The sequence below is a fragment of the Anser brachyrhynchus genome (assembly GCF_964034855.1).
Source record: "Anser brachyrhynchus genome assembly, chromosome: 1".
Taxonomy (NCBI): Eukaryota; Metazoa; Chordata; class Aves; order Anseriformes; family Anatidae; genus Anser; species Anser brachyrhynchus.
The window spans coordinates 20,050,424-20,077,421 of NC_137694.1; the positions used below are offsets into that span (position 1 = coordinate 20,050,424).

The 26,998-nt window shown below is 35.2% G+C and overlaps 1 protein-coding gene across 5 annotated transcripts in view; it reads right to left on the reverse strand.

Annotated features, from left to right (window-relative positions):
- Window positions 1-396: 396 nt before the first annotated feature.
- BRD1 (bromodomain containing 1) overlaps window positions 397-26,998 on the reverse strand; it is a 60,099-nt gene continuing 33,497 nt past the window's right edge. For 4 of the 5 annotated variants that reach the window (XM_080569089.1, XM_080569090.1, XM_080569092.1 and 1 more), the window contains 5 exons: window positions 11,838-11,973; window positions 10,163-10,290; window positions 4,627-4,736; window positions 3,058-3,212; window positions 397-2,284 (listed from right to left, as the gene is read on the reverse strand). In XM_080569089.1, the coding sequence (XP_080425215.1) occupies window positions 2,101-2,284; window positions 3,058-3,212; window positions 4,627-4,736; window positions 10,163-10,290; window positions 11,838-11,973 (713 nt within the window). In that variant the 3' untranslated portion in view covers window positions 397-2,100. Of the gene's footprint in view, window positions 2,285-3,057; window positions 3,213-4,626; window positions 4,737-10,162; window positions 10,291-11,837; window positions 11,974-16,582; window positions 16,793-26,998 lie in introns of those variants that run through there. The other variant, XM_080569093.1, reaches the window with a different exon arrangement.

Genomic DNA, 26,998 nt, shown 5'->3' on the forward strand with positions numbered 1-26,998 from the left:
ACAAACAACCAAATTTTCACTTTAGTTTTCTACCTGATGTGGCTACTGTTTCTATCAGAGCAGCACACCTGGGATGCTCCTCACAAGATACCTGCCATCACTACTTCCTGCAAAGCATGGTTTACAGTCAAGACTGAGAAAACGGTTTGCTTGCTCGTTTGCGAAATTTATCGAAGTACTCTTTGTAATTAAGAGAGTCCATTATAGGCGGTTGCTCTCAGCTAGTACAGCATAACTAGAATACCTACCAGGCAGAGGGCTCAGTAAGGATGATACTGCATGCTGTAGCACAAAAGCAATCAGATTCTTTTAACTAGCTCCTCTTTAACAACTCAGTCATGGAGTAAAGAGAATGGGCACTACAGCAAAATTTCAGGGGCTAAATTCAGGACAAAATTAACAGTTGAGAAAGAAATTTTATTTCAAGCTTCTAAGGGGGTATTACAAACAATAGAGAATAAAAACATTAAAAACTATTTAAAAAGTAATTGTCCCTTTAAAATAAAGATTCAAGCAGGTTTAACAATGAAGTATGCTATTCATGAAGTTTTAAAAAAAGATTTAAAAAGTACTGGTTTTGCTGTATTTACTAATCCTTTATAAAAAAGCTGGGCATAAATACTTCGTGCATTCATATGCATTATTTGGTGTTTCATACTATATAACTTGGTACAGTATTTAAGATATCACTGCAAAAGAGTTCAAACACAGTGCATTTATAAATAATGGAGTCATTATAAATCACATTGCAAACATACCTTGCCATTTTCATTGTTACAAATTCAGTATTCTCAGTGAAGGTAGGAATAAAGTAGCTACAACAATCAATATCTTGACTTTATTTTTTTTTTTAATATAAAAATGCAATTCTGGAAACCCACCCTCCTTCTTCCCCCTGCCCAAACATAATGCTTTACTTCTTAAAAATAAAAATAAAGTACTAATTCTATATACATCACATGTACCATACAAAAATGTATCCAAAGTTTCTATTGCTACCAAAGTGTTCTAAATTAAAAGTTACATAAATCCCCTCATTGGAAACAGAAGATTACAAGTTACAAAAAAAATCAAATTACACACAAACCATCAAGTTATTTTTATACAATTTCCAATACATTTTTCTCCCAAAGCAAGTTGTCTTCTCATGTGCCTGTATAAAAATGCATATCAATATATTTGTCAATTTTATTTTTCATTATAAATCAAATTAATACATTTTCTACAATAAATAAAACACAGGGAGGCACATATATCAACAAAATAAAATCAATGGGAGATAAATGGGATATGGTTTTGAAAGAAATAATGTGCTTGCAGGCTTTAAGCCAGATTTGTTTAAAACAAAAACAATCTTAAGTTATTTTGGGCAACAATGGAGTGTTTTTGGTGATTTGCAAGTGATGTACATAGTATAATTTTTTTCTTGATGTCTTTCTCACAAAGTACCCTCCAAAATAATGCAACTTCCTTTCTTAAAATACATATTTGTAATTGTAAATTTACATCAATCTTAAATATGTGGTACTTTGTGCAAAGAGCAATGATTTACACAAACATTCAGAAGTCTTTTTCAGAAGCTACAGACCAAGGAAGAAATGATACAAGCAGCACCATATTGTATATGATTCAGGCAAACATATATTTGATGCCATTTTGATATTAGGCTTTACAATTCACTAAACACCTTAAGCTGGAAGATGGTGCTTAGGTAACTTAACCTTAGAAATAAAGAAAAATAAACAGCATGGAAACAAAAACCAACTCCCTCCCCAGCAAAATTATAAAAGGAATTAAAGAACTACTTCTAAAATCAGAATAAGTTAAGTGTTGAATATACATTTATGTACAATTATGAACACTATGAACAAGACATTTTAACAGGTTTAGTGGAAAATCCTCCAAACTACAACACGATAAAACCATTAATCAATATGGCAATGGTGATTTAGAAGAATTGCTCAACAATTTCAAGTTTGCAGAACTCAGCCACTGAATCAACAATTAAGGGGTTGTATCTTCAATACATTCTTTTAGACAAAGAGGTTCATTAGTAGAGTTCAAGTCTGTGGTATTTTTCATGCCTTGGTAGAATCTCTGCTAGTCAATATCACTGAAGTCACTGACTGGTTCTCCATGTACTCTACTCAGGTGATTCATAGCACGATCAAAAGCAATCCTTACTGCTTTTCGAATGCTTGAGTTGCGGCCTTCCATCATTTTTAACTTGTCTATGGTCTCATCTATCCCAAGGGGAACCATTTTGGATTTGGGAAGCCACTGCCTATAAGAAAAGGTAAAGTAACAATGTTAAATATAGAATAACATCACAAACTTTGTCCAGAACTGTAAGGGCTGCTACACCGTGTTTCCCATTTAGTAGGTCAGATTTGCCATTTTTAAAAAGAGCAGTGGAAGGAAAGATGTAACTTGATAAAAGGAAGAAAGAGAACTAGCTGAAAAACTTCCATATCTGGCAAAAATAAAAATATCTAGTGGAAGAGGAAGACAATGTTTGTGTGAATATTATGTGAATTCTCCCCTCAGACTCCACACAGCATATTGCTGATAATGAAAGAAACAGAAAAAGGGAAGGTTTCATGGAAAAATTAGAAAGAGTTAACTTCAAGTGCATATTAATAATACAACATTTAATTAGGAAGATTAAAAATTTAAAGAAAAGACATCTGAACAGATTGGAAGATGTGTCGTCATTTGGAAAACAATGATGAAACCTGATACAGACAAATACTGAAGACTATCTTTAAAAAAGAAAAGAAAAATCTGTGTAGTTAATTTATCAGGCCCATATCAAAACCAGCTTGTAGATCAAAACAAGTAAGTTTATATTACTGCCTTCCAAACTGACCATAAATAAGTATCTTCCAGTATGATACACCTTGGTCCAAGAACAGACTCAAATATTTTAACATTATAGGTGATACATCGGTATGAAAAAGTATCTATAGGTAGGAATGTCTTAGTTTTCTCTTAGACTTAAGCTACAGATGTAAAGTTTTAAGTCTCTGTATTGAGCAAAGTATTTTAATAACGTACCAACTTCTTTTGTTGTCAAAAAACAGTACTAAGAATAGCTTCTCATCTGATTTGGTCTGCATTTGTTCTCCAATTTTGAGTACATCCAGGGGTGGCACTGGTATAGTAACACCATTGTGATGGCCAGCAACACGAGGCATCTTGGGGTCAATAATCTATAAAAGAGAAGAAAGGAGAGTTCCTAATTTAAATTTTACATCTTACACATAAAAGAAAAAGAATAATAAATCCAGCCTACGTAACCTATATTATGGTATGGATATTTGTTTCTGCAAAAAGAGTCATACCTTTAAAATCTGAAGGAAAAAAGAGCTCTTAACAGAATGAAAAGAAAAAACAGGAAAAAAAGAAAAAAATAACAAAGTAGCTTTCAAATATCTTGCATATGCTATTTAATTATCAGAAAAGGCTACTCATTTTTCAATGAATTGTGCAGTGAGAGTCACAAACAAAACTCCTTTGGAGATACTTCACAGTATTAATAATTGCCCAGTTGTCACTAAGGGTTATATTACTCCATGGCTGTTCCATCCATCTTTTGCCCTACAAACTTCTGTTATTTTGCCAGTTTCCCCAGTGATATCCATCTTAATTCAAAATAAACTGGTTATGGGAACTAAGCCAACAGAAAGCTAGGAACTGTGGAGAGTTTGTGGAAATCACAATAACTTTCTTCTCTTGACTGAGGTTTAATTCCTCAATCACCTCATCACACAGAGAAACACTAGTTTTTACATAAAGCAGTGGACAGAAAAGGAGCTTTCTGGCACCTCCTAGTCATGATCGGCTTAAATCTAACACCAAACTGCACCATTCAACAGACAATCAAATTTTAAGCATCTGACTAAAGTGTGCTTGAGTCATCTACTCAAGAGCTTGCGCACAAACTCAAGTGCTCTGAATCTCACCTCCACTAGTTTTAACCTGATTCTATTATGACTAAACTTTTTGATCTCCCCAGTAGGCATACATCAAACCAGTCACATGATTATCCAGTTTATTATATAAATCAAGTCATAGTATATGAACTGTTTGTATAACCCCAAATGGCTGAAGACATTCAAACACTTCATAAACATTTTTTCTACAAACTCTTGATTTAAGCAGAACTGTGTTTATTTCCCCTAAAATAACATGGACACAACAGCTTTAAGTTTCCAGCATATCATTCATAACTAGAAAAAAATTAAAAGGTTTTATCCATCGAGTTTTTTTGTTGCTTTAATGAGCTGCCGAATTTGAATATTTTAAATTTTGTTTTGCAGCAGAAAGTATCTCCTAAGTTCTAACACTAGCAAGATGTCTGTCAAATGCTTATTCAGTTGATCCTTTAAACAATATTGCAGTGAAAAGACTAGTGAGACAGTTAGGGTAACAGACATCATTTGTTCGACATCGGATATTGCAATAATTTTACAAAAAGGTTTCATGTTAAAGCTGTAAAGAGGGAAAAGCAATCCACTTTACTCAAGATAATATGTAACTTCCCCTTCAGGCTGAGTTCATGCATCAAGATTTTCAAACCAGAAACAGTATTACTAGTGTACTGATGGAAAGCTGTGTACTCACCAGAGCTGGGTAAGAAGGATATCCACTGCATTTGGCCCATACTACTTTTAGAGGCTCAAGAACAGATGTTGCAGCATCAGTTGAAATCCACATACTGCTATGCCCAACTTCTAAGAACAAACAATAATTAAATATAAGATTAGTATTTTACAGAATAAAACCTCAGACAAATCTACAGTTGTTTTGTCACCAGTATTTCATGATCATTAGAAATCAAATGTGTACCAGTACCACCTTTATGCAAATATCAATAAAAAACAGGTAATGTTCGCAATAGCTCTTGAAATGTTACTAGTAGCTTAATCCAAGTTTGCAGATAAAGAATGAGTTTTTAGAAGCTTCCAGAAACTGCCTATCACAGAACAATTCTTAGAAAGCAAGTGCCATCAGATTCTTATAATCCCTTTTCCTTTGAAAAAACGTGAAGAAAAAGTTATGGTACTCCAAAAAATGTGTTTGTTTTGAAATTATGACAAGCCTGTCAAATAGATGGTGGTACGAAAGATGTAAGTTGTGATGGCATTAAAGATGCAAGTTGCATGATCTTTCCAAAGTGTTGGATATAACGTATAACAAGATTAGCCCCTGGTCACTTACAGCACTTGTCTGATAAACATAAGAATAGAAATGTGTTTAAGTTCTAACTTGCTTTTTTGTTGTTGTTGCTCCTTTTCTTTCGATTTAAATCAGAGCTCTTTGTCTCTCTGCCTAGCCCTTTCCTGAAGCAAAGTAAAAAAGACCAATGGGATTCAAGGAAGCAGCTGCAATAGGGGTTCTTCCTTCTCAGGAGGCAGCGCAACAGAAAGCTAAGTTTAGGTTACTGCTTGCTTCTACCAGAATCCTCAGTTTTCATCTCTGTTGCTTCAATCACCACTGGACTGAAGCACGAGACAGGTTTAAGCCATTCAGTCAACTAGAACCACAACTGACTCCTGTCAAGAGACTAGGCAGAAGACCATGAGTTGCCCACTCAAGATGGAACTTGGGGCAGAGAAAGTAGGAAGATGGGAATGAAAGGTCATGAACTGTAAAAGTGAGGAAAAACTTGTATAGGCAAACCTAATACCAAAGTATAGTTCAGAGGCTGCAGTTGCACAACTTTTTAGGAGCAAGACAATACTTAGTAGAAGTAGCTCTCTACTTGCCAAAAGAAAGTACGTTCAATTCTTCCTAATTTGCTTCTATTTAAAATAGGCAGTGCTTATAATGAAATCTGACATGCAGATATACATTCTATTTGAACATCAAGAAAATGGCTTCAAATCTTGCAGGAGTAGAAAGAGTGGGGAAAGAACACTTGAGCTGACTGACCTCTTTGTTTAGTGATCATTCTCCACAACATATTCTAGGTCAATTTCCAACCAAAGGCTTTTCATTCAATTATAGCTTATTTTGAATCAATAATGGTATCAACATTCCAAGAAAACACTGTATTGAGAAGTTTAAGGCTAGAGATTCACAACCCTATGAGTTCTCAAAATGCAATAATTCATAGTAATCTGCCACTACAGCTTAACCAAGATGCTAGATGCTTTTGAAGTTAAAAAATGTTGCAGGTTCTGTTGTAGCTGTGTATATCAGAGGAGAAAGAGCACCAAATGCAATATTTTTTTTCCAGTGTTTAAGACCTTAAACAAGTGTCCCAAAGAAAACAGGGATGTTTGCCACCAATTCCAACAGACTTTACAGATGAGAACTTTAATCAGTGGATTCCATTATATAAAACCATGGAAATGATGCAGTCTTATTTCGATTTTCTTTGTTGTTGTTGTTGAAACTGAACTACATAACCTTGGAAAAACTGTTACTAAACAATTTATGGGTTTATTTATTTGTTCCTTTCTGAATATTTTTAGAGGTCTTGTTAGGATTTTCCTCACTTACTCATTGAAAGACATAATAATATTCTTCAGATGAACAAAAATATAACACAGAAATAATACATACAGGCATTCTTATACTTCTAAGAGTATAGCTAAATTCATTAAATATTGGACATTATGGAAAGACATGTCAAATCCAGATGAAACATTTTGGTATCATCTCAAAACAACTGATCAAAACAATTTCTAACACCCCGAAAAAAATAATTTAGGCAACTTCTTTATTTCTCTGCTTCTCTGTATGTTAAGTATTCACAAGGCGGCTAGACACAGTCATGAATTTTTAGGTTAACGTGTCTTTCATACAAAAACTATTTTGAAAATGTGTACAGAACTGTACCTGGTACATAATACAAGTCCTCTTTTTTGAGGGGGCAGCTAACAGAAGAAAGAAAAACCTACATTATTCTCAGCTATAGAGGTGATACAAAAATGAAAAAAATGGTATTTTAATGCAGAGTAGAAGGTCATAATCTCACTAGAGGAACACAGCAAGACTCCCTCAGAGACTTCTTGGCTGTATAAACTGTAGGGAAGAGTCCCAGAATATTTTCCTAGTAAGAATTTATTCCACATGGTGTTATGGGTCTAGTTTACTATCACTAGCACATATGGTTAGTTTTGTTTTATGCCATAACAACCCTTTATTTCCTCAAGCTACGAGAGACAATGCATTTAAGTTAGCAGTCATGACAATGTAGTGCTGAGGATTTTAAAATAACAGTACTCACACACTATCTGAAAACCAACACTAACAAAATACCAAGACACCAGACTAAAGATCCTACATAGTTCAGGGTAAAGACAAGGATGTCTCTAAACATTTCCTCCTCCCATTACAGACTTCCTACTTCTCACAATGTTTTAAAAACAACTACTGTGTTGTGGGCTTATTTTCCATGAGCATTCTCATAATGAAGTTGATGAGTTTAACTTTTTGTGGGTAGATTGAGCAAAACACCCATTAGGTGCCAGCACTGCAGGCTTCAAAGCTTTAAAGACACTTTTACCTTCAAAAACAGAGTTAAGAACTTCAAAACCCCAAACTTCAAGAAATCTGCACAGCTTTCAGCAAGGACCAAGAGCTTTTTGTAGTTCAGTAATGAACTTTGTTTTAAATCAGAAACTTCAGCCTCAAAGAAGAAAGTCTTAAAAAAAAAAAAAAAACTGAAACATGACCAGAGTAGTAAGAGTGCACAGCATTTGTTTTTTTTTCTCTCTCAAATTACTTAAGAGGCAACTTTGACTTTAACATCTAAATCTGCAGATGAAGCCACAGATACTAAACATATTTAAGCTTCAAAAATACCAAGACCTAAAAATGAACTACAATCTCTCCAGCACAGATGGATCATTCTTTTGCACAAGAATTTATACTGAGGCTTTCCTTTTGTTGTTTAACTTTTGGCTGGACAAAGTGTACTTTCTGCCATCAATGACTTACCTGTTGAAATGAAGACAGTGCACAGAAGAAAGCTATTTGAGTCAAACGATGTGAGACCTTCCCTACAACCTGCCCCCCTCTCCATTCCCCATTCCTGCTTACCAGTCCAAAATTACTGAAGTCAAAAACAGCATTTAGACACTGCTGGAAAAGATACTGCCACTAAGCTTTACTGAGGAAAGAAAGAAGTCTGACAATTAGGTGGAAAAAGTAACTGGCAAAGATGGGGGACAAAGAATTTAAAAGTTGAGACAAAAAGAATGAGGGGGACAGACTATGAACAGGAGAGGTAGACAAGAATCTTGGATAAGGAGATAAGGAACAGCTGAGCAAAAGGACTGGGCAAGGTTCAGGAGGAGACAGAAGAATGCACTGCCACTTTCGCCCAGCAAGTTCACAACCCTGTAAAGGAAGTCAAGACCCACAAATCTTAGCGCATCTCTGTATACAGCAACTTTTTATGAAAACCACTCATAACATGTCTCTATTCATCTTCCAGTGCTCCTGCATACCAAGGACAACAACCTATTACAAACAGATGATTCTCTTTGAAAAACAGGAAAACCTAATTAAGCCTACAAGTCCAAGCCCCAAAAGTTACACAGAACTGTAAGCTGTTTTTGAAACCTTAATTTATCCTCTTGCACGTATTTATACCTCAACGCAGTCTTCAGGTTTCAATGTAGAGCATATTTTTCCATAATATCCTTAACTTATTCAGTACACTAAGTGGACAGCATGCTTTCCACTTAGCTTTGCAAGCTCAACAGCAGTCCTGTAAATTTTTTTGTTTGAACTACCATATTTCAGTGTGCATGTACGACAATGATTATATCAATCAGTCAGTGCAGAACTGCATCCCATCATAACCGCGGTATTATAACATAATATACCAGAGGTTTTGAGTTAGCATCTTGTAAATAAAAATAAAGTATTACTTGGACAGCATGACTGTAAGCACTGTGTCCATTTCTAAAGCACATATACTCTGTCAAGCAGAGTTGCTTGTGACATTTTGCTAAGAATGGGCAAAATTTTGTTTTAGTTTCTTTTTAAAATCCAGGAGTTTACTAATAAAAGTAAATCATGACAAAGTTCCAGTTATGCACAGAACGTAAGCAACACATTTCACTTCAGTCCTGCCTGTTTGTTCTTTATCTGCCAGTACAGAATGCAGCCGAAAGAATTAGAAGTATATACAATATATAACAGTATATAAAATAATACCACTTCTCCTTTGAGGCAGCTTTAGAATGTATCTGAGAACAGAGACAGAATTAAGATGGATCAAGGAAAGTTTGAAAAAGCAAGTACAGGAATTCTAAGTGGATAGTGTTAAACGTAAGACTAGCCAGGACAGAATAAGGAAAGTAAATGGAAAAGACTTTCTTGTATAGTAGGTTACCATACAAATAAAGATCCTAAACCTTAGAGTAATGAAGCAATAGCTGAAAATAGATTAGCTGCAAGAAAGAACACAAAACATCTTACAAGGAGGAAAGAACAGAGTAAGGCAAACAGAGTCAGATAAAAAGCACTGGAAAGACATGAAAGAATCCTGGATAAGGGGAGAGGAGCTGTAAGGGACTAACGACAGGCCTGCTAGACATGGCAAGTTTGACCCCTAACTGCAGCATGGGAACACTGTATTCTACAAACAGATCTACTTACAGATGAGACGACCTACTTAAATTTTGCAATACAATTAAAAAATATTAAAACAAAAGAAAGACATATCACCAAAACAATTAATTCCCTGAAATATGGTAACCTGTTATACTGAATTTTTAGAAATTCTTGCTTTATTCCTTTTTTTTTTCCTGAATCAAAATGGACTATGTCTTACCCATCTGTCAACATATTTTTGCAGACGAGTATATAAGGAGTAAACCCCAAAACAAAAAGCCCAAAGAAAAATGCTAACAGAACCACAAATAGTATTGAAGTACAAGTTCTACTTGTACTACTAGAGTAGGCTAACTCACTTTAAATACCACTTATTGATCAAAACAACACTAGATGCTATTCTTTTTCTTTAAAGTTTTAAAAAAGTTGAAAGCAGAATCTAGCATTTTCTACCATGCTATCAACACCACTTTCAGAACTCTTTCAGCAGAGAAAATAAGAATGTTAGCATTTGTTAAACTAATGGACAAAATATAGTTGCATAGTATTATTAAGAAAACAGTTATTTATAAATAGCAGTTACCAGCTGCAATTCTTGCTGCTTTGGCATAGTTTCCATTTTCAATGCATGATATCAATTCACTTCGATCTTCCAACGTGTGTCTTCGTATAAGCGCTGGTTTACCTTTACCACACTTTGGTAGGCTGAAACTGCAAAAGTACAAATATTAAAGACCATCCCTTGATAAAATAACATTGTTCCCTACAAATGAAGACTCTGAACAAGAATTTAAAATCATATATGGTAAAAATCAGAGCCACAAACTCCAATGAATTCCATATAACAGAAAAAAAGTTAACCACCACAAAATCTACAAAATTTCATGCACTTAAATGGTTTGTTATCAGCAAAAGACAAGCAGTATGCAATTGCACTTCAACTTTAGTGCAGGTTATACACATTCAGCATATGAGCAGCTGCATCGTCTCCAGTGTTAAAAAAATGAATACTGGACACATAGAAACATGTTCCCTCTGCTCCAATAGTCCCACTAAATAGAAAAATGCAATTATTTTCTCTTTCACTTTTCATTACAAGTTCGAATCTTTCACTTACGATAGTAATGTCTATACACAAAGTGAGAAAGTTGTTCTTAAGAGTCTTATTGTACACCTGAGTTCTCTTCAAGAGATCAAAGAATGTGAACAGTAATTATTCTAAGTCGTATCCTCAATATATCAAATTCACAAGAGACACAGTATTCTCTTTGCTCCTGAAAGCCTTTTTGACATGAATGCATTAACATCACTCCTTTAAGCAATTTAATACCAATCATGAACAAATGAGCTAGTCTCTTCTTTAAAAAACAACACAAAAACTCCCTCCCCATACAAACCCACAGATTTATCCTATACTCCTGTATGCCCTATCCTACTCTAACAAGCTCTGTTCTTCTATTACTTATTTTCAAACTTCTTCACATCTCTCATCACATCAACAACTGAAAGTCGTGTACCATCGCCAACCATATTTCTAGGCCAAGAGAACACATACCAGCAACTGTCATTCCATGGATCCAAACAAACCCATTCAACTCCACTGCCATGTTGCTTCCTCAACTCTCATAGCCCAGGACTGGAGATAGTTACATGAGTATGCTTTTGGAATGGTGCACCATTGGTGATGGAGAAGTACGTGTCAGTGGTGACAGAGGTGACCATTCTGACAGTCCTATCTTTAACAACGGACTTCACAGAGAGACAGTCACCAGTTGGTATACGGGTACTGTCATTGCAGAAACTACCCAGTGATCTGAATCACACGCTGACAACCCACAGTTTCACAGCTGCTGAATTCACCTTCCCTACGGAGAAGACTCAGCTTTGGAGATTGCTCCCTGTCCCCATCCCCACTGATTAAACACAGACACTTTTAGTGTTCAGGACTGTGAAGACAATTAAAACTAAATTCTACACACATAAACATGTATATGTATCTACCCATCTATATTTATAGAGAGCAGGAGAGTAAGACAAGTGCAGTCAAATATAAAGCATGCCTGGATCTGCAATAACCTAAATACAACAAAGGAATACTAGCAATCCTAATAGGTGTTTCATGTTTAACACACCATTGAGAAAATTGAAATGTACTCTTTTTTTTCTAAAATGTATTCAATCCTGCAATGTGGGTCACAAGCAGCACAGAAAACTGACATATTCTACCTCAAATTTGTATTTGATATTCACGGTTTTACCTGGTGTTACACAAAAGACTGTTACTAGATGAAATGCTAGATTCTGATGCACAGCGACGACGAGGTTCAACTTTTCTCCCCGGAGTATCGTCTAATGCTCTCTCTTTACTTCCATCTCCAAAACCATTTGAGAGACCTACAGCATAACAGAAATAAACTGCATCAAACTGGAAACGAACATACCATTTCATTAACAATTTTATACACACACGCATTGTATAATTATTGTTCTGTACCTCCTAAGTATTTTGATAGGACGAAAAAGAAAGAACACGAACATTAACAAAATATTTCATTTTCAAAACATAGTATTATAAATAGTAGGATCCTGTAGTCCAGTTTTTAAAGTTAGGATGGAAATTTAGGTAACACAAAAAAAGGTGAAGATTTCAATATGGGAAATGCCAAACAGAATATCAAATTAGTCTCTGTATGTAATGTTTCCAACACGTAGTACATTAAGACAGTCAGGCTGCAGAAGCTGGGTAGAAAAACCAAGGAAAAAAAATGTTACAAACCAGAGACAGATTTACCAAGTCAACAGAAAACTCATTTTAAAACAGGGTTACACGTAAATCAATGCAGAACTTCTGAAAATCCTTTTCAATTACTAAAAGTAAAAAGTGGTAGGGATTTTCTTATGAAGTTAGCTAGCTCTTCCTGAAAGAAATTTAGTAATTTCAAATTAACATCACGTCAATTTTCTGGGATCAAAAAATCAGTAATATGCATATGATTTTTTTTTTTTTCCTAAAACAATCTTTCTCCTGATACTAGTTCAGATATATCTGAGGATACTGTATTTTTACTTCACAACTGTAATGAAAACCTAACAGAAAGCTTCTATATTACAAGCTACTAATTTGGCGGGCTGTCATCAATCCTGCCCTGGTCTGCTAATTCTCAAAAAACATAGTTCTTATAAGCAGAACATGCTGGAAAATTCATGGACTGAGTTTTTGAAACCCATCGTAAAGCCAATGTAAATTTACCCATCGTAAATTTGATTAAAACAGACCAATGAAGTGGTTTAAGCTAGCATTCTGAAGAAATTTCCCAAAGGCAAAAAAAACAGAACTTCTTTCTGTTTTCTGAAAATTTATTTTTTTGTTTTGTTTTGTTTTAAAAGAAAGTATCCAACACAGACTCCAGGATATCATCAAAAATGAACTGACTTAAAACAATGGGACTAGCTTCCAATAAGCTACCATAAGCTGTAGACCACAAAGAGAACAAAATTTTAACCTGAACTCCATTCTGAGCACACTTATTTCCTTACAACAAATTAAAGTTTTTAATTCTGTGTGTATGACCTACATGCTTCTCATACTGCAAGAAAGAACTATCCATCATAGCCATCGTATTATCAGTCTTAAAAGTCATCATAATCTTTGTTCATTCAGACATGGTCATTTAAGCTTACATATCTTCACATCTCTACATAGGACATTGAAATAAAAGCAAATTATGTCAGAACTCCCCTTTTTAAGTTCTAATTGTTTCAGCTTGTCTGTTGCAAAGCCCTATACAAAGAAGGAGGACAACTATGAGCTTTAGCTTAGCAAGTTACTTTGTACGATCCAGGCATATTTCAAAGTGTTTCCATTCAGTGACCGCCCCCCCCCCCCCCCGGAAGACGCTCCCTTTCAATTAAGTTTTACTATTTTTTTTTTAAGAGAAAGAGAAGAATTTATTCAGTAATCTGAAAGATTCACATATGACCATTCCCTTTCATTAGCATTTACTTTACACTGAAGATTTAAGCGTGCTTCTTAAGTCCCATATTTGCCCTTAATTTGCTACACAGGAAAAAAAAAAAAAAGATAGAAGTTTGTATTGTCTTGAGTGTTCAGGCAGCAAACTAGGTGCTTTTTTAATATTAAAAAATATTAATTTTGTTCTCATTTGAAGCAAATCAGTACAGATAGCTGGGGATTAAGTAGGAGCTCTGCCCTAGACTACGTTGAATGACCTGTTGAAACAGAGCAGGCTTTATGAGAAAGCTTAAATTCCCCTGTAAAACTATCATGGTACACTTTATATAGCACATAAAATGAAAAACTAAACAATTTTTCTATAAAGATAAAAAGGTGATCTTGGGTCTCTACAAGTAACTTTTCTAATACGTGAGGCCTATTTTTCAAGTGGATTGTAAAAACTGTTTTGTTTTCACCCTGCCACAAGCAGGCACCTAGTTAATATACATCAACCACAGAAACAAGTTACATCACAGATTTCATTTTAAGTCTACAGAGAGATCGAGTAAATATTGCTACCAGAACCAGAGCAGGGTTCAGGTTCCCAGTGGACTGAGAAAGTGAAAGGAAATGCATGTTTAATCTCATAAGAAGATACATGAAGTGTTCAACCATGTGTACCCCAAATACAACTTAGCTATGTGTCTGTGTACACCTGTGCTGTATGTGTACACATACCCAGGACAAAAAACATCAGGGGCTGGCTTCCCATTTTGATTGCTTCAATAAGTTTATGATCATGCTGCCACTGAAAGGGATGGTTTAGTGCTCTCAGTCCCTTGCAATAGTTTCTTCTCATCTTCACTCCGTCACTACAGTGAAACGTGAGACCATGTGTTGAACTAGTTTTCAGCCACGCACTGGGAAAAGCAACCAAGTAACTGCACGACTGCTGATGTTGAGAAACAAGGAAAGGAACAGGAACATACAACTATAAGAATGGGGACGGCTCTCTGCACTGGCAGTCCAGTTTAAACAGACTATAAGTTTAATGACTCATTTACTTCACTAACATAGGTTTTGAAGACTACAGTAATTCCACCTGTCCTCCCCCCAACATATTTCTTTCTCGTTTGTGGAAGTATGAAAAATGAAGAAACCGAGACTATCATCAGGAACATTTTTGCTGAATATCAAGCCCTTAATGATACCAGCTTACATAGTCTAGGTGACTCAGATTGCACAGTCTATTCTTCAGAAATTGTAAGGAATATGCAGAAATTGTAAGATATATGTAGTATTTTAAGAAAGGAAGACCTCAACGCTTAGTTTAAGTGAAACACACATATCTGGTCACACAGTGGCAGTGGTTCCCAAGTGACCTCAACTTGACAGGAGAATCAGGCAATTAAATTTATGTGCTTTACGGTATCACTGATGTGCAAAATATAAACAAATATACTACATTTAAATGCTGTAACTGTAAATGTGTTTTTGAAACCATTATAAAACTCCTTCTCTCGAGAACCAAGAAATACCCAATCTCCTCTAGCTACTGGAAGAAGTGAGATTAGAGAAGATTCCTAATTCTTTTGAGGAACTTAAATTTTTTCGGCTCAAAAGATATTACTAAGACGGTAAAATAAAGAAAATCCATGACAGAAGTAACTCATCCTGCTTTTGCATATTAGTAGCCTGGGTAACTTTGCAACAAACCGGTATGAGCCACTCACTCAAATTTTCCAAGAACTCATGACTGTGTTAGATTAAATGAGCTAACATGGACTAGAACTTCATTAGGTCAGGTACTAAACTTCTTACACACACCCCCTTCACTAAAACTTGAGATTAAAAACAAACAAACAAAAATCCCCAAAATCAAACTACGACCTATCATTACTAGATGATTTCGTTTTAGTTTCTCCTCTAAAGTTTCTTCAAAAAAGCACTCAAAGCCAGAACTCATTTTTTTTCTAAAAAAGAAAAAAAACACAAATAATGAAGTTTGCTATCAATTTTAAATGCAGTTTAAAAAGAAAAGAAAAAGTCATAGATCAGCTTAATAGTTGTTCAAAGGTTTTTCTCCGCCCTGAAAATTATGTTTATCATGAAAAGTTTCAGCTTCTTAACAGTAGCAGTTTGTACTTAGAGTGTAGTCAAAACTGGACTGACTGTCTACATCGAGCAAGTTAGAATATTCTTGTCCATACCACATTAACAGAAGCAGGAAAAGATAACTCCAGAAAGGCAGCATAAGTTTGGAAAAATTAAAGACAAACAAAACCCAGGATAGTCCAAGGAGCAATATACTCCATGAACGTACAAAACACTACCACATAATACAGATCTGTGCATTTTAGACTGCAATCTGATTTTGTAGTTCTGCTGAAACAAAAATAAAGAAGCAGAACTTGTATAAAATTATTCTAAAGCAATTAAAAACGTATTATGCATAGCCTGCTGCAAAGACAAGCATATCAAAATATAAGATGATGTGCTATATTAAAACCACAGCTGAAGAGCTGAGAAATGAAAAAAAAAACAGTTAAATAATTTCAACTACCCCAACAAAGTCACAACATTCAAAAAATGCCTTGCACAGTCACCAGCACTTATATAACACTATTTTGGTTGATTTTTACCAAGCAAGGACTAATCAAGTCCTGACTTGTGCACTTACCCAGCATGAGTAACATTAGCCTTCAGTAAATATATATATATATCTTTATGTGTGTGTATATATATATATATAAAGAAAAAATTGTATTTTATTAAAATTACATAAATGCACAAAATAGAGCATTCCTTTGTATGCTTTAGTTCTCCAAGGAAGATCAGACTGTGTGTTTGGGCAGGGAAGAAGATGAAGATGGAGTGTTCTGAACTAATCCGCTCTCACAGAGCACGGTCGGGGAATAAGAACGCTGGGACTGGTAAAAATCTGCGACCAATTTGAGTCACATATACTACAACATGTACAACTTTATAACTTACGGAAATGGGGCAATATATTGAATGAAGAGCATAGTTTCATATATGTCAAAGACTTCCTCCAACAGTGTTCTTTTTTTTTTTTGTTTTTGTTTTAAGGATGGCTGGTGTCTCCAACATGATCCAAAATAATTACTTCAAATGTAATTGTCTTTCTGCGTTCCAAAATGATCACTTAATTGGATTCCATTCCATGTTGAGGATAACAGAAAATAATTAGGATCCAAAGAGATAAATACCCAGCATGATATTAGTTAATATGAGAACCTGGAAGACAGTGAAAAAGCCATTAAGTCTCTCTGAAAGGAAACAGAGCTTTTAAATAAATAAGCCATCCCTACATCAGTGTCAGAGACAGTGAGAATGATACAAGTGCTCCACGTATTCTAATACTGATTCTCAGCTTAAGTTTCAAAAGGGGAAAACTATATTAAAGGTTTCACTTTGATTCAGTCCTCCTTGTTGAAAAAGAAAATATATGTAAGTCACTGAAAGCACAGAATACAATCTCCAAGTGCATGATATGCATCAAGAACATGGTTTTGAAATGCATCTAAAAATCCCTCCAATAAGAACTAAAAAGGGGATGACCCTATCTTAAGAGGATTTATGTATATAGGTATGCACAGAGAGGATAAAGGAATACTTTAAGTTAATAAATAATCAGAAGCTACTGTATTCTTAAACACATAAATCTTTAAAATGTGCGTATTATAGCAAGAGGAGGGCATCCACAAAGTTTTTAAAAACTGAACTTTACAGTATATCTATAAATGCATTTTTCCAACAGGAAACTCTGGAGCGTAGTGAGAGTATTAGAAACAATTCTTCTTTTCAGAATATACAGACGAATATTTGAGCATGTCAGAGTTTACATTCCTTAACTCAGTCCTAACAGTACGCAGACAAAATAGGAGCCAGTTATTCTTAACATGAAGATGACAAATTTTGGGGTGAAGAGTCCCCTTGGAAATTAAGTTTTAAAAACTGAAGTTGTTTAAAATTTGGCTTGACAATTGTTCTAAGATAGCAAAGAAAGCTCAGTGTGAGCCATTGAAATGGCACCTACATACTGAATAAAAGCAGCTTTCAAGACCCTAAACAGAAAATTCCACTTTTGTTAGTTTAGGTAACATGTAATGAATACTGCTTAGGGGCTCACACAAGAGTCAGTTTGATATGTTTCAAAAGAATGCTTAAGAATTCATCCTGTATCTACTAATTTGCTTTGAAAACTGGGAGTAAGAAGTCTCTCTGTCTGCTAAAACAGCTGAATGCGAACTGCACAATAGAAGGAAAAAACGATCAATATTTAATAACTGCAACTTTCAGAAGACAAGGATTATCTGTTGCTCTTTTCACTGCAACAATGGAATCACTGTATTGTAGGACGATTGCTCAAGACATTTTAAAATATACAATTGAGAGGTAACACTAACAGAAGAGTTTGAAAACATTCCAGAAAAGAAGAAAAAAAAAAAAGAAAACAGAGCATATAAGCAGAAACATACAAAAAATGTTTTAAAACTTCTAGAGAGCATCAGCTGTTCTGGTGATATAGAAAAGACTGATGACAACAGTAGTGGTATCACTAAAAGCCACAAAAAGCATAAGTACAAGCCAAAGGAATTTAAAATTCACCAAAAATTTTGATTAGTTAGTCAGCTCTAGTTGATACAATTTATGATGTGTAAAACACACACAGATGGTTGTAAAATACAAGGCTCGAGAGCCTGAATGACACGTCTATGATATGTCATTCAGGATATAAGAAATACAATGACCATAGAAAATCATTAATATTTGGGAACATTTACTCCTAATTATCTTGGCCAAGACTACTTATAAGGACTTAAGATCAGTTTTCTATGTTCACATCTAGCCTATGTTCACATCTAGCAAATTCTGAGATAAATCACAAAAAAGGAGAACTGAATGGGTATTGTAAAAAACTTAAAAAAAATAAATATCTTTTTGTTCTCAACTTATATCATGAAAGAGCATGAACATTGCCTGTCAATTGATCTTACATCAGAAACCTAGTGCTCAGCAGTCCTTCGGAACTGCCCTGAAGCACCTACCAAGGCAGACTATTTCATTTCCTAATAAGTTCATTTCTTACATTATTATCTTAAGAATTTTATATGCAGCTTTTACCAACACAATATTTTTCTTCCTTCTTTGAAAGTAAATGTTTTCCTTCAACTGGGGGGAACACAATTGCTAGGCATGTTATCAAAAGGAAAAGAAACAGAGCTCTCTTACATAAGCATGTCCAACAATCCTAGTCTATTAAGAAAAAAAAAAACACATGCCATTTACCATGCATTTGCCTTTTATAACTGTTTAGAAAAACTGGTTCTTAATTTCTGCTTCATTCCAGAACAGTGAACAGAAACTAGTTTCCTCTATGGACGCTGAAGGAACTACGTCTGGGTACTTCAATGGGAAACACGGAAGAGAGTTATCCATGAAAAATGCCCTAAAAAAAGAATTGGAAAAAAAAAAAAAAAAGGAAACAACATAATACCTATCTCCAGGACTATCTAAGGGATTCTCAACCATATGTGCCACTTGATACCATTTTTATTTGCAAAGCCTTACAAATACTACCCAGAAAAATCAATGGAAAAGCAAAGAACAAGATTCAAGAACAATATTCTGTTTCTTCCCAGTATCTTCTTGTTTTTCTGGTAAGCACGTATACTCAAATTTTTGCAGGAAGTACACTGGTCACCACCAACACTTTTGTTGCTCTCTTGTTCCGTGTTCTTGCAATTACAAGACTGCATATACATTATACATGACTGGAATTGAAATCGTATTTTATGTATAGTAAAAATGGCCAGGGTATATTTACATTTCCCAGCAGTAGCCTGCACAGTGTTGTGCTTTGTGCTTGTGGCTACAAGGGTGTTGAAAATGCACCAGTGTTTTGGCTATTGCTGAGCAGTGCTGGCACAGCATCAAGGCTGGCTCTCAAGGGCAGCAGGCTCAGGGTGGGCAAGAGGTGGGGAGGGAACAGTGCTGGGACACTCTGACTCCAACTATCCCCCTAAAGGGATATTCCATACCATATGATGCCACACAGCAATAAAAGCTAGGAGAAAGAAAGAGGAGGGGGGAACATTTATTATGAATGAGTTTGTCTTCTGAAGCAACTGCTATGCGTACTGAGGCCCTGCTTCCCGAGAAGCGTCTGGGCATTGCCTGCTGATGGGAAGTAGAAAATAATTTATTTTTATTATTATTCTGCTTCTGCATATGGCCTTTGCTTTCCTTTTATTAAACTGCATTTATCTCAACCCCCAAGTCGTGTTTTTTTTTCCCTCATCTTATTTTCTCCTCGTATTCTTTTAAGCAGTGGGAGTGAGGGAGCGGGTGTGCATCAAGTCAAACCCCCACAACTCACTGCATTCTCCTTGCAGAATGTTATTGTTCAAGTAGTCTACTTTAACCTCACAGAAGTTTATCATATTTTTCTGTCAACGTCTGGTGTTCAACGAGTCTTCCATCAGCATTCACATTTAAAGCACATAATGCTGCCTGCCTTCTTCAACAAACCTGTGAGTTTTACCATCTTAGGGAGTGTCCCTTATCAAACAAACAGCTGAAAAGCAGTTACATAAAAATGTGTAATGTTACACAGCTACTTAATACTGCCACATTGATCAAGTTCTGCAAGACAAGATGGTTAGGTTATAATTCCCATCTCCTTATGGTGACTGACACATAGGTCAACCTAACACTGATAAAGACTCTAGATGTTTTATAATCTTGAGCAATTACTGGAAAAAACAAAAAACACAAAACAAGCAAGTCTTTGTGATACAGTGTCCTCTCTGACATATCACTGTTTTTACTATTTTTTCCCTGAACCATTAGTGGAATCTGTTACAACAGCTCCTATTGTGATCTTGTGATCTAGCTACAAGAACTTCAAAGAATAAACTGAAGAGTAGTTTCATGTAGGAAGACAGTGAACTAATAAACCAAGAAGAGTAAATAGTTAAGTGTCTTCTGCATATATCCCCAGATTTACAGGATTAACTTAATTGTCTTTTCCTAAATCTACTGGAGATAATTGCTGCTACTTTGAAGATACCAGTGTCATTTCATCAACACTATGATTATGTGGAGGATTATGAGCATTAGAGGAAAAATAAGAAATTTTAGTTTTAAGAGACCAACGCTGTATTTACCTATAGCACGGAGCATCAAAGTGCCAGTTCCCAATCACTGTATCTGTGGAAAAGATTGTGTAGGCATTTCTATCTGAAAAGCACGCATAAGCATACACATACGATAACACACAACATCACAATTCAAGTATCTTCTCTGCTGTATCATTTCTTGCAATAACTATTTCAATCCTACTTGGCTGAAAGGATCCCTACTTCTTATCTGGCATTTCCAGTCAAAAAGGAAATCTTGCCTGAGGTCTGACTTGAAAGGGAAAAGTGAAACTCTTCCCAGGCATTTTCGATGAATCGGCTCAGAGAGGTTCTTCTTTGACAGTGTATTGTGTAACTGCCACAGATGATTTTCTAAACAAATTTTGCTTCACAGAAAGGAGCTTTCAGGATATGAATTTCATTTTACTTCCAAATTTCAGTTTTGTGTACAGTATTGCCTCAGCAAAAAATTTTATCATTCATCTTCCTTCTGACTTTGTAAAAACATTTTGAACCTCTATTTTTGCAGAGGATGTACGTCCAGCACTCTACAGTGGTAGGATCCCCTCCCTCCTCCAAGTCATTATGGGGGATCTTTAGAATCAGACAGAATACAGGCAGAGAAAGACTTTGCAATAAAGGGAATGATTGAAGGCTGACAAAACACTAAGACATTCCTGAATTTTGCTCTATCAGAGCAGAAAAAGATAGAAAAATACAACAAATGGAGGATTATCAATTTATCATTTATGGGTTTACAACTTAGTATGCTGCGTTTTCTACTTCAGGTAAGAACCATTGTACAGGAAAAGAATGAAAAGTAATGTGTAACCAACTGATGTAATTCTTATGTCTGGATCACTCCGTATATCTCAGTATGGACAGATTGTGAGAGCGTGTATGACACAGTGAGAGGGTACACAACACCATGTTCCATAACTCTTCTTTATGCAGAACATCTCTTTATGTTTGTAACCATATAATCTTTTCTCACCCGGGGAAAAAACAAACAAACCACTCTTTAAGAGAGTGTGTTTCATCTTGTGGGGACTGTCTTCCTGTCTCCACTCATATTAGAACAAGATACCTGTATTTTTTACTTCCATGTTCATTGCCTGAAGTTACCACTGGAGTCATATTCATTTTTATGATTATCCATCTCTTAAATCAGACCTGTAGGCAAATTATGTTCTAAAGAGGTCAAAAATAATGGTGATCTGTATAATGGTGATTTGATGAACTCTGGTACCATACATTCCCGGTACAAGGGACTCCATAATATCAAAGCCTGAATTTTAAGGTAGGTTATCTACACAGAGCCCCACCACCAGGGGAAGTGTGTTCTTAATTCATAAGCATAATATAGATCTCCAAACTTTTTTTTTTTTAATACCTTCAATAAACCCCACAGTTCTCATCCCACCATCTGCGCCACACAGAAAAATGAGTTAGTGTTAAATGCCGCAGATGAAGCACAGAGGAGACTATGACATTTTATTTTTTAGAAAGCCAAACCTGGGCCAAGAATGAGCTAAGCAGTCCAAAAAAATGAAACACCAAAATATAGTGAAAGTCTCCACAATTCCTACAGCATGAAGAAAAACAGAAGGGCATCTAGAAATATTTTTTATTATTATTATTATAACAGAAGATTCAGCTATACTGATCTTAGAAAACACAGAAACTCTAAGTTGGATGCTAGTAATCGTCTTTTATGTAACCCAAAAGATAGCGCTTTGAAGAGATTAACAGGTTAAAGACCCAAGAAAAGTTTCTAGAATTGCATACTTTAGCCTATGCATGCACAGACTCCAGAGAAACAGACCATTCATCCAGCTGTTCATCAAGCCCCACTGCTCTTGACTATGCTGCTCTAAAGAAGCAGTATGCAAAAGGATTTTTAATGGTGAGGAAGTTAATATCGTTGATTGCATCTAAAGTACCAAAAGGAGTATTTATGCTTAAATGTTGATGCAGCTGTTGACTGGTTTAAAATAGTTTACATTCCTGTCCTCCTTACTTATGCACTTATTTTAGTCCACATGTATTACAAAATCCTACCCTATTTCTCAAAAATTTTCAAGAAATCCAACTAAAAAAAAAAATTAGTAGGGCTGCCAGAATTATTGTCTGAAGCTTTAGTGGGCCAAATACAAAGAAAGACAACACGAGCACTCTTCCCACATCCCCCCGTTCTCTTCTTAGCCTGCCTGCTGTTCTAGGCAATTTGTCACAGTTTTACGGTGGCCTACCACCCCATTTTAAAAAATAAAAAGGCAATTTGTCAAAAGCAAACAGAAATGCACTAACATTTCCCCCTTCACCACAAAACTGTTGGCAATATTCTAGTCAAAATTAGCTTTCTCAGCCTCCTTGGTACTTATGTGCTGCTGTGCAGTCTGGTTCTATCTTGACAACTTAGCCGTCGAGCTCCTGTAGTCCCCATGTCTGTACACTGAGAGATTTAACAAGCCATGGGACAATTCCTTTCAGGCCTTCACAATCTCCAATGCTTTGTTTGCATTTACACCTTAAAATATTTCATGCTTTGAAACTTCCTGGAGAAAGGCAGCTGCAGTTTTTGGACACCACTAAGTGCTTAAATATCTAAATTTCATGTCATATTTTACAGGAAGCAATCAGTATGCATCTAAAGAAAAAGAAAAAGAGTAGATGTAATTCAACATATCCAGACTCTGCATATGTCCACAGTTTTAGTCAAATTACTGCATTTTACTCATGAATATATAACAGATACTGCCATTCTTATCTATGATAACCAGACTTTAATAGTTCTGTTTTCTGAATTCATTTTTTTCACTCAGTTAACTCTAGCTTAGAATGTTCTTTAGAGAGAGAATATAAGTTATGTTCTTAGATATGTATTTCTTACTTCCATCTCTTTCATTTAGAGAATGGTGATTGAATTTCGCACACGTCAGCTTGGTTAAAATTCAGGGTTCATTTGTGCTCCAGATTCGAAGATTTAACAGAAATCACTTTGAGGAATCCAAGAAACAACATGTTCCATTTTACCCCAGATACAATCTCTGTCCTCATAACACCAAATAAAATCGACTAAAAGCGTTCATTACTACAATCTGAAACATATCACATAGAAGTGGAATCCACGTACTGGTTACTTGAAAACAATTCTTAAGTGCCAAAAAATATTTTGTAGTGGCCAGGCAGAAACAAAAGTCAGGCCAACACTTATTAATAGATTTATAAAGGTATAATTATGTTTGTTGTATACTGACAACTACAAGCAAAGTAGTTATTACAAAACGATAATCTCCCCTCATCCCTCAAATCTGTCCTTTTTGCCGTGTTATTCAAATTCAGTGATCCATGTTTTAAATGCATGCTTACATCTGTTTCAGTGCCCTAAGGAAATCTGTGTAGCTGGAAGTGTGAAGAATACTGAGTAAATAGAGTTACACCAAACTATTACTGCTGCCTAGCCAAGAAATAACAGAAAACTGCACTGTAATAGTCACTGTTTGCAATTCTAAATCTGTGGTAAGTTAAAGTGTTTGCTGTAGGATGGCAAATTTTAAATACATAGCTTCTGTTTAAAATATAGAGCACAAACACTGTAAGTGTAAATTACTATCCTACATTTATGAAAAACAACTGATAAAACCAAGAACATCTTTAAAAATTTAATCGAGCCTAATTTTTAATTTTATAATAATCAAAAGGCATCTTAAAACAGTCACTTTTCCCAGGATTTCATTTGGTTGATATTGATAGAAGCAAACTTTTAAATGCTTCATAAAATCTCTCATATATATTGAGCAGCTTTGTTTTCCTCAGATGTAATAACTGCACCAATTAATTTTCTGCCATTAACCTGACCTGATGAAAAGGACTAAGGTTTATAACAAAAAGCACTCTAAGTATGTGATAGATACTTTAGGAGGTTCACTGAACTTGTAGCAGTTAACTTTTGACACACCAGAACTTCAAGAAGCATACAGCGATCTCCAATGTAACCAAAATTGCCAGAGTAAAATTTCTCTTCTTTCTGAAATTGCTAGATACTATACAAACCAACAAGATGATGTATCCAGTACATATAAAAATTTTCTAAACACATCTCCCCCAGCATTTAGTTTTCAGTTTACACATAACAACCATGGAGAAAGAGGTGCTATATATGTATGTACGTGATAATGCCCCAGTAGAAAAGTATTGCTTCACATTTTTTAAACAAGGATTCAAATATAAAGGGAGGCAAGAATATTAAAGACTGCTTTTGGTCCTCTTTGAAGGATAAATCATACTGTGTAATAATCAGTTATTTCTGGGAAAAAAAGCTAGTATTTCAATAACTATTTTGTGTACAAAACCAACAACATATGGGACACTAAAACTTAGAAAGCAGTGGACCAGCGGATCCTGTATTTGTCTTTCTTGCAACTAACTAGCGAGCACACCAGCCTCCACTGTACTCCAACAGAGAACAATAGCAGGCAGTCTATGAGAATACTGAAACGTCAGACGAAGTAGGTATGGTTTCACCTAACTAGGGAAGGTTTGGAGTCTTCTTTTGAACCTCATGTAGAAATACATCAGTGACATCAAGGGGGATACCCTGAGGACAGAATAAGGCGAGGAACAAAACAACACGGCATCTCTAAGTAATGAGGGAGAGGGGAAATAAAAAAAATGGTAAGGAGGGAAAGAGATGTGACAGCAGACAAACTCCACAGCAGTGCCTGACCAGTAACAACATGCACCCAGCAGGCTGGGTGCAGCTCTTGACCAGTTTTTCTTTCTGGAGACCAAAGTTTCAAAGTATATTTGTATATTAAGTGAAGTCCCTGTTAATGACATTCTTATATCCACTAGAAATGAGGATATTTAACATTCATACCAGTAAATCATGCAATAATCATTCTCTCTAAGTGACAGTGATCGACCACGGAGTTGCTAACTCACAAGAATGCACATAAGGAGCCTGAAGCATGCCTTATCTACCATGGCATGTCTCAGAAGGGAAAGAGTCATGTCTGATGAATTCTCCTTAAGAAAGACATTTTTACCAGCAGTATTCAATTACACTTCAGTGAAAAAAATATCCAAATAGAAATTATGTATACAGTAACTTTTTTTTTTTTAAATCTTACCAGAACACAGACATCTGCATGAATCTACAACAGCTTGCATAGGCAAAACTAAAATAATACAACTAATTTTATATCTTGGAAACCGTTTAAGGTTTGTGCTGGTTTCCTGCTAAATTGTAGCTCAAAATAGCTGCCAATTGCAAATTGGCTCAAATTACTGTGGAGACACGTTCGAAAATAACGTAAGGAAGAAAATCTGCAATGTAAAAGCAAAATTTTTGTTGCAAATTGACAAAGAATCACAAGAGTAAGATTTAATAAGTTGGCACATCTGTATGAACAATATATGAAGAAAACGTGTACCGTTCAAGAAAAAACAGAACACTTCCAGTAGAAAATAATTTGGCCAGAAGAGTTCAGTTCACAAAGTCTCTTCTTGAACAAGCAAACAAAAACATAAACACCTCCCTAAGTAATAGTTCTGCATAGATTTTATTCCATGCATATTCCATTACTTTCAGGAAGAAGTTATAGAATTCTATTTAAAAAATAATAACAGTAATAAAAATATTTTAACCCTTTGGATTTTATTCCCATCACTGACCTACATATTATACAATAACAAAATACCTAGAAATTCTGAAATGGGAAAGTCTATTAAAATCAGAAGAAATTATTCATAATTCTTTTAATATAATCAAAAGCATATTTGCCCCACATATGTGCACTGCACAGAGAAAATGAACGACATGACACTTTTTAAGTGTATTCAACCAGTCTGATTTATTTATTTATTTAAAGAATTAAGTCGGTCTTCCTACATTAAAAAACTGATTTTAGAATGTTTAAGATAAAAGTTTCATAGTTCGGACTAATTGCCTGCATGATCTAGCATAAAGTGACTCATTATGCATGTGATAAAATGCAAACTGTATAAAGACACACGATTTTACTGTCCAGATTAAAGACCAGTAAGTTAGAATATTTAGAAACCAAATCTTTTTATGTCATTAAATAAGATTAATACACTTCTACCATCACACCACCTTAACCTGATTTCTGCTTCAGAACTAAGGTATCAGATTAGATGTATGGGCTCCTTCCAAGCTTTCATAGAAAGCAAAACAAACAGGGATTTTCCAATGAGGGAAAACAAACAAGCCAAAAAAAAAAAAAAGACACCAAAAATATCTCTGCACCAAAACTTATTATTTTCTTATTTT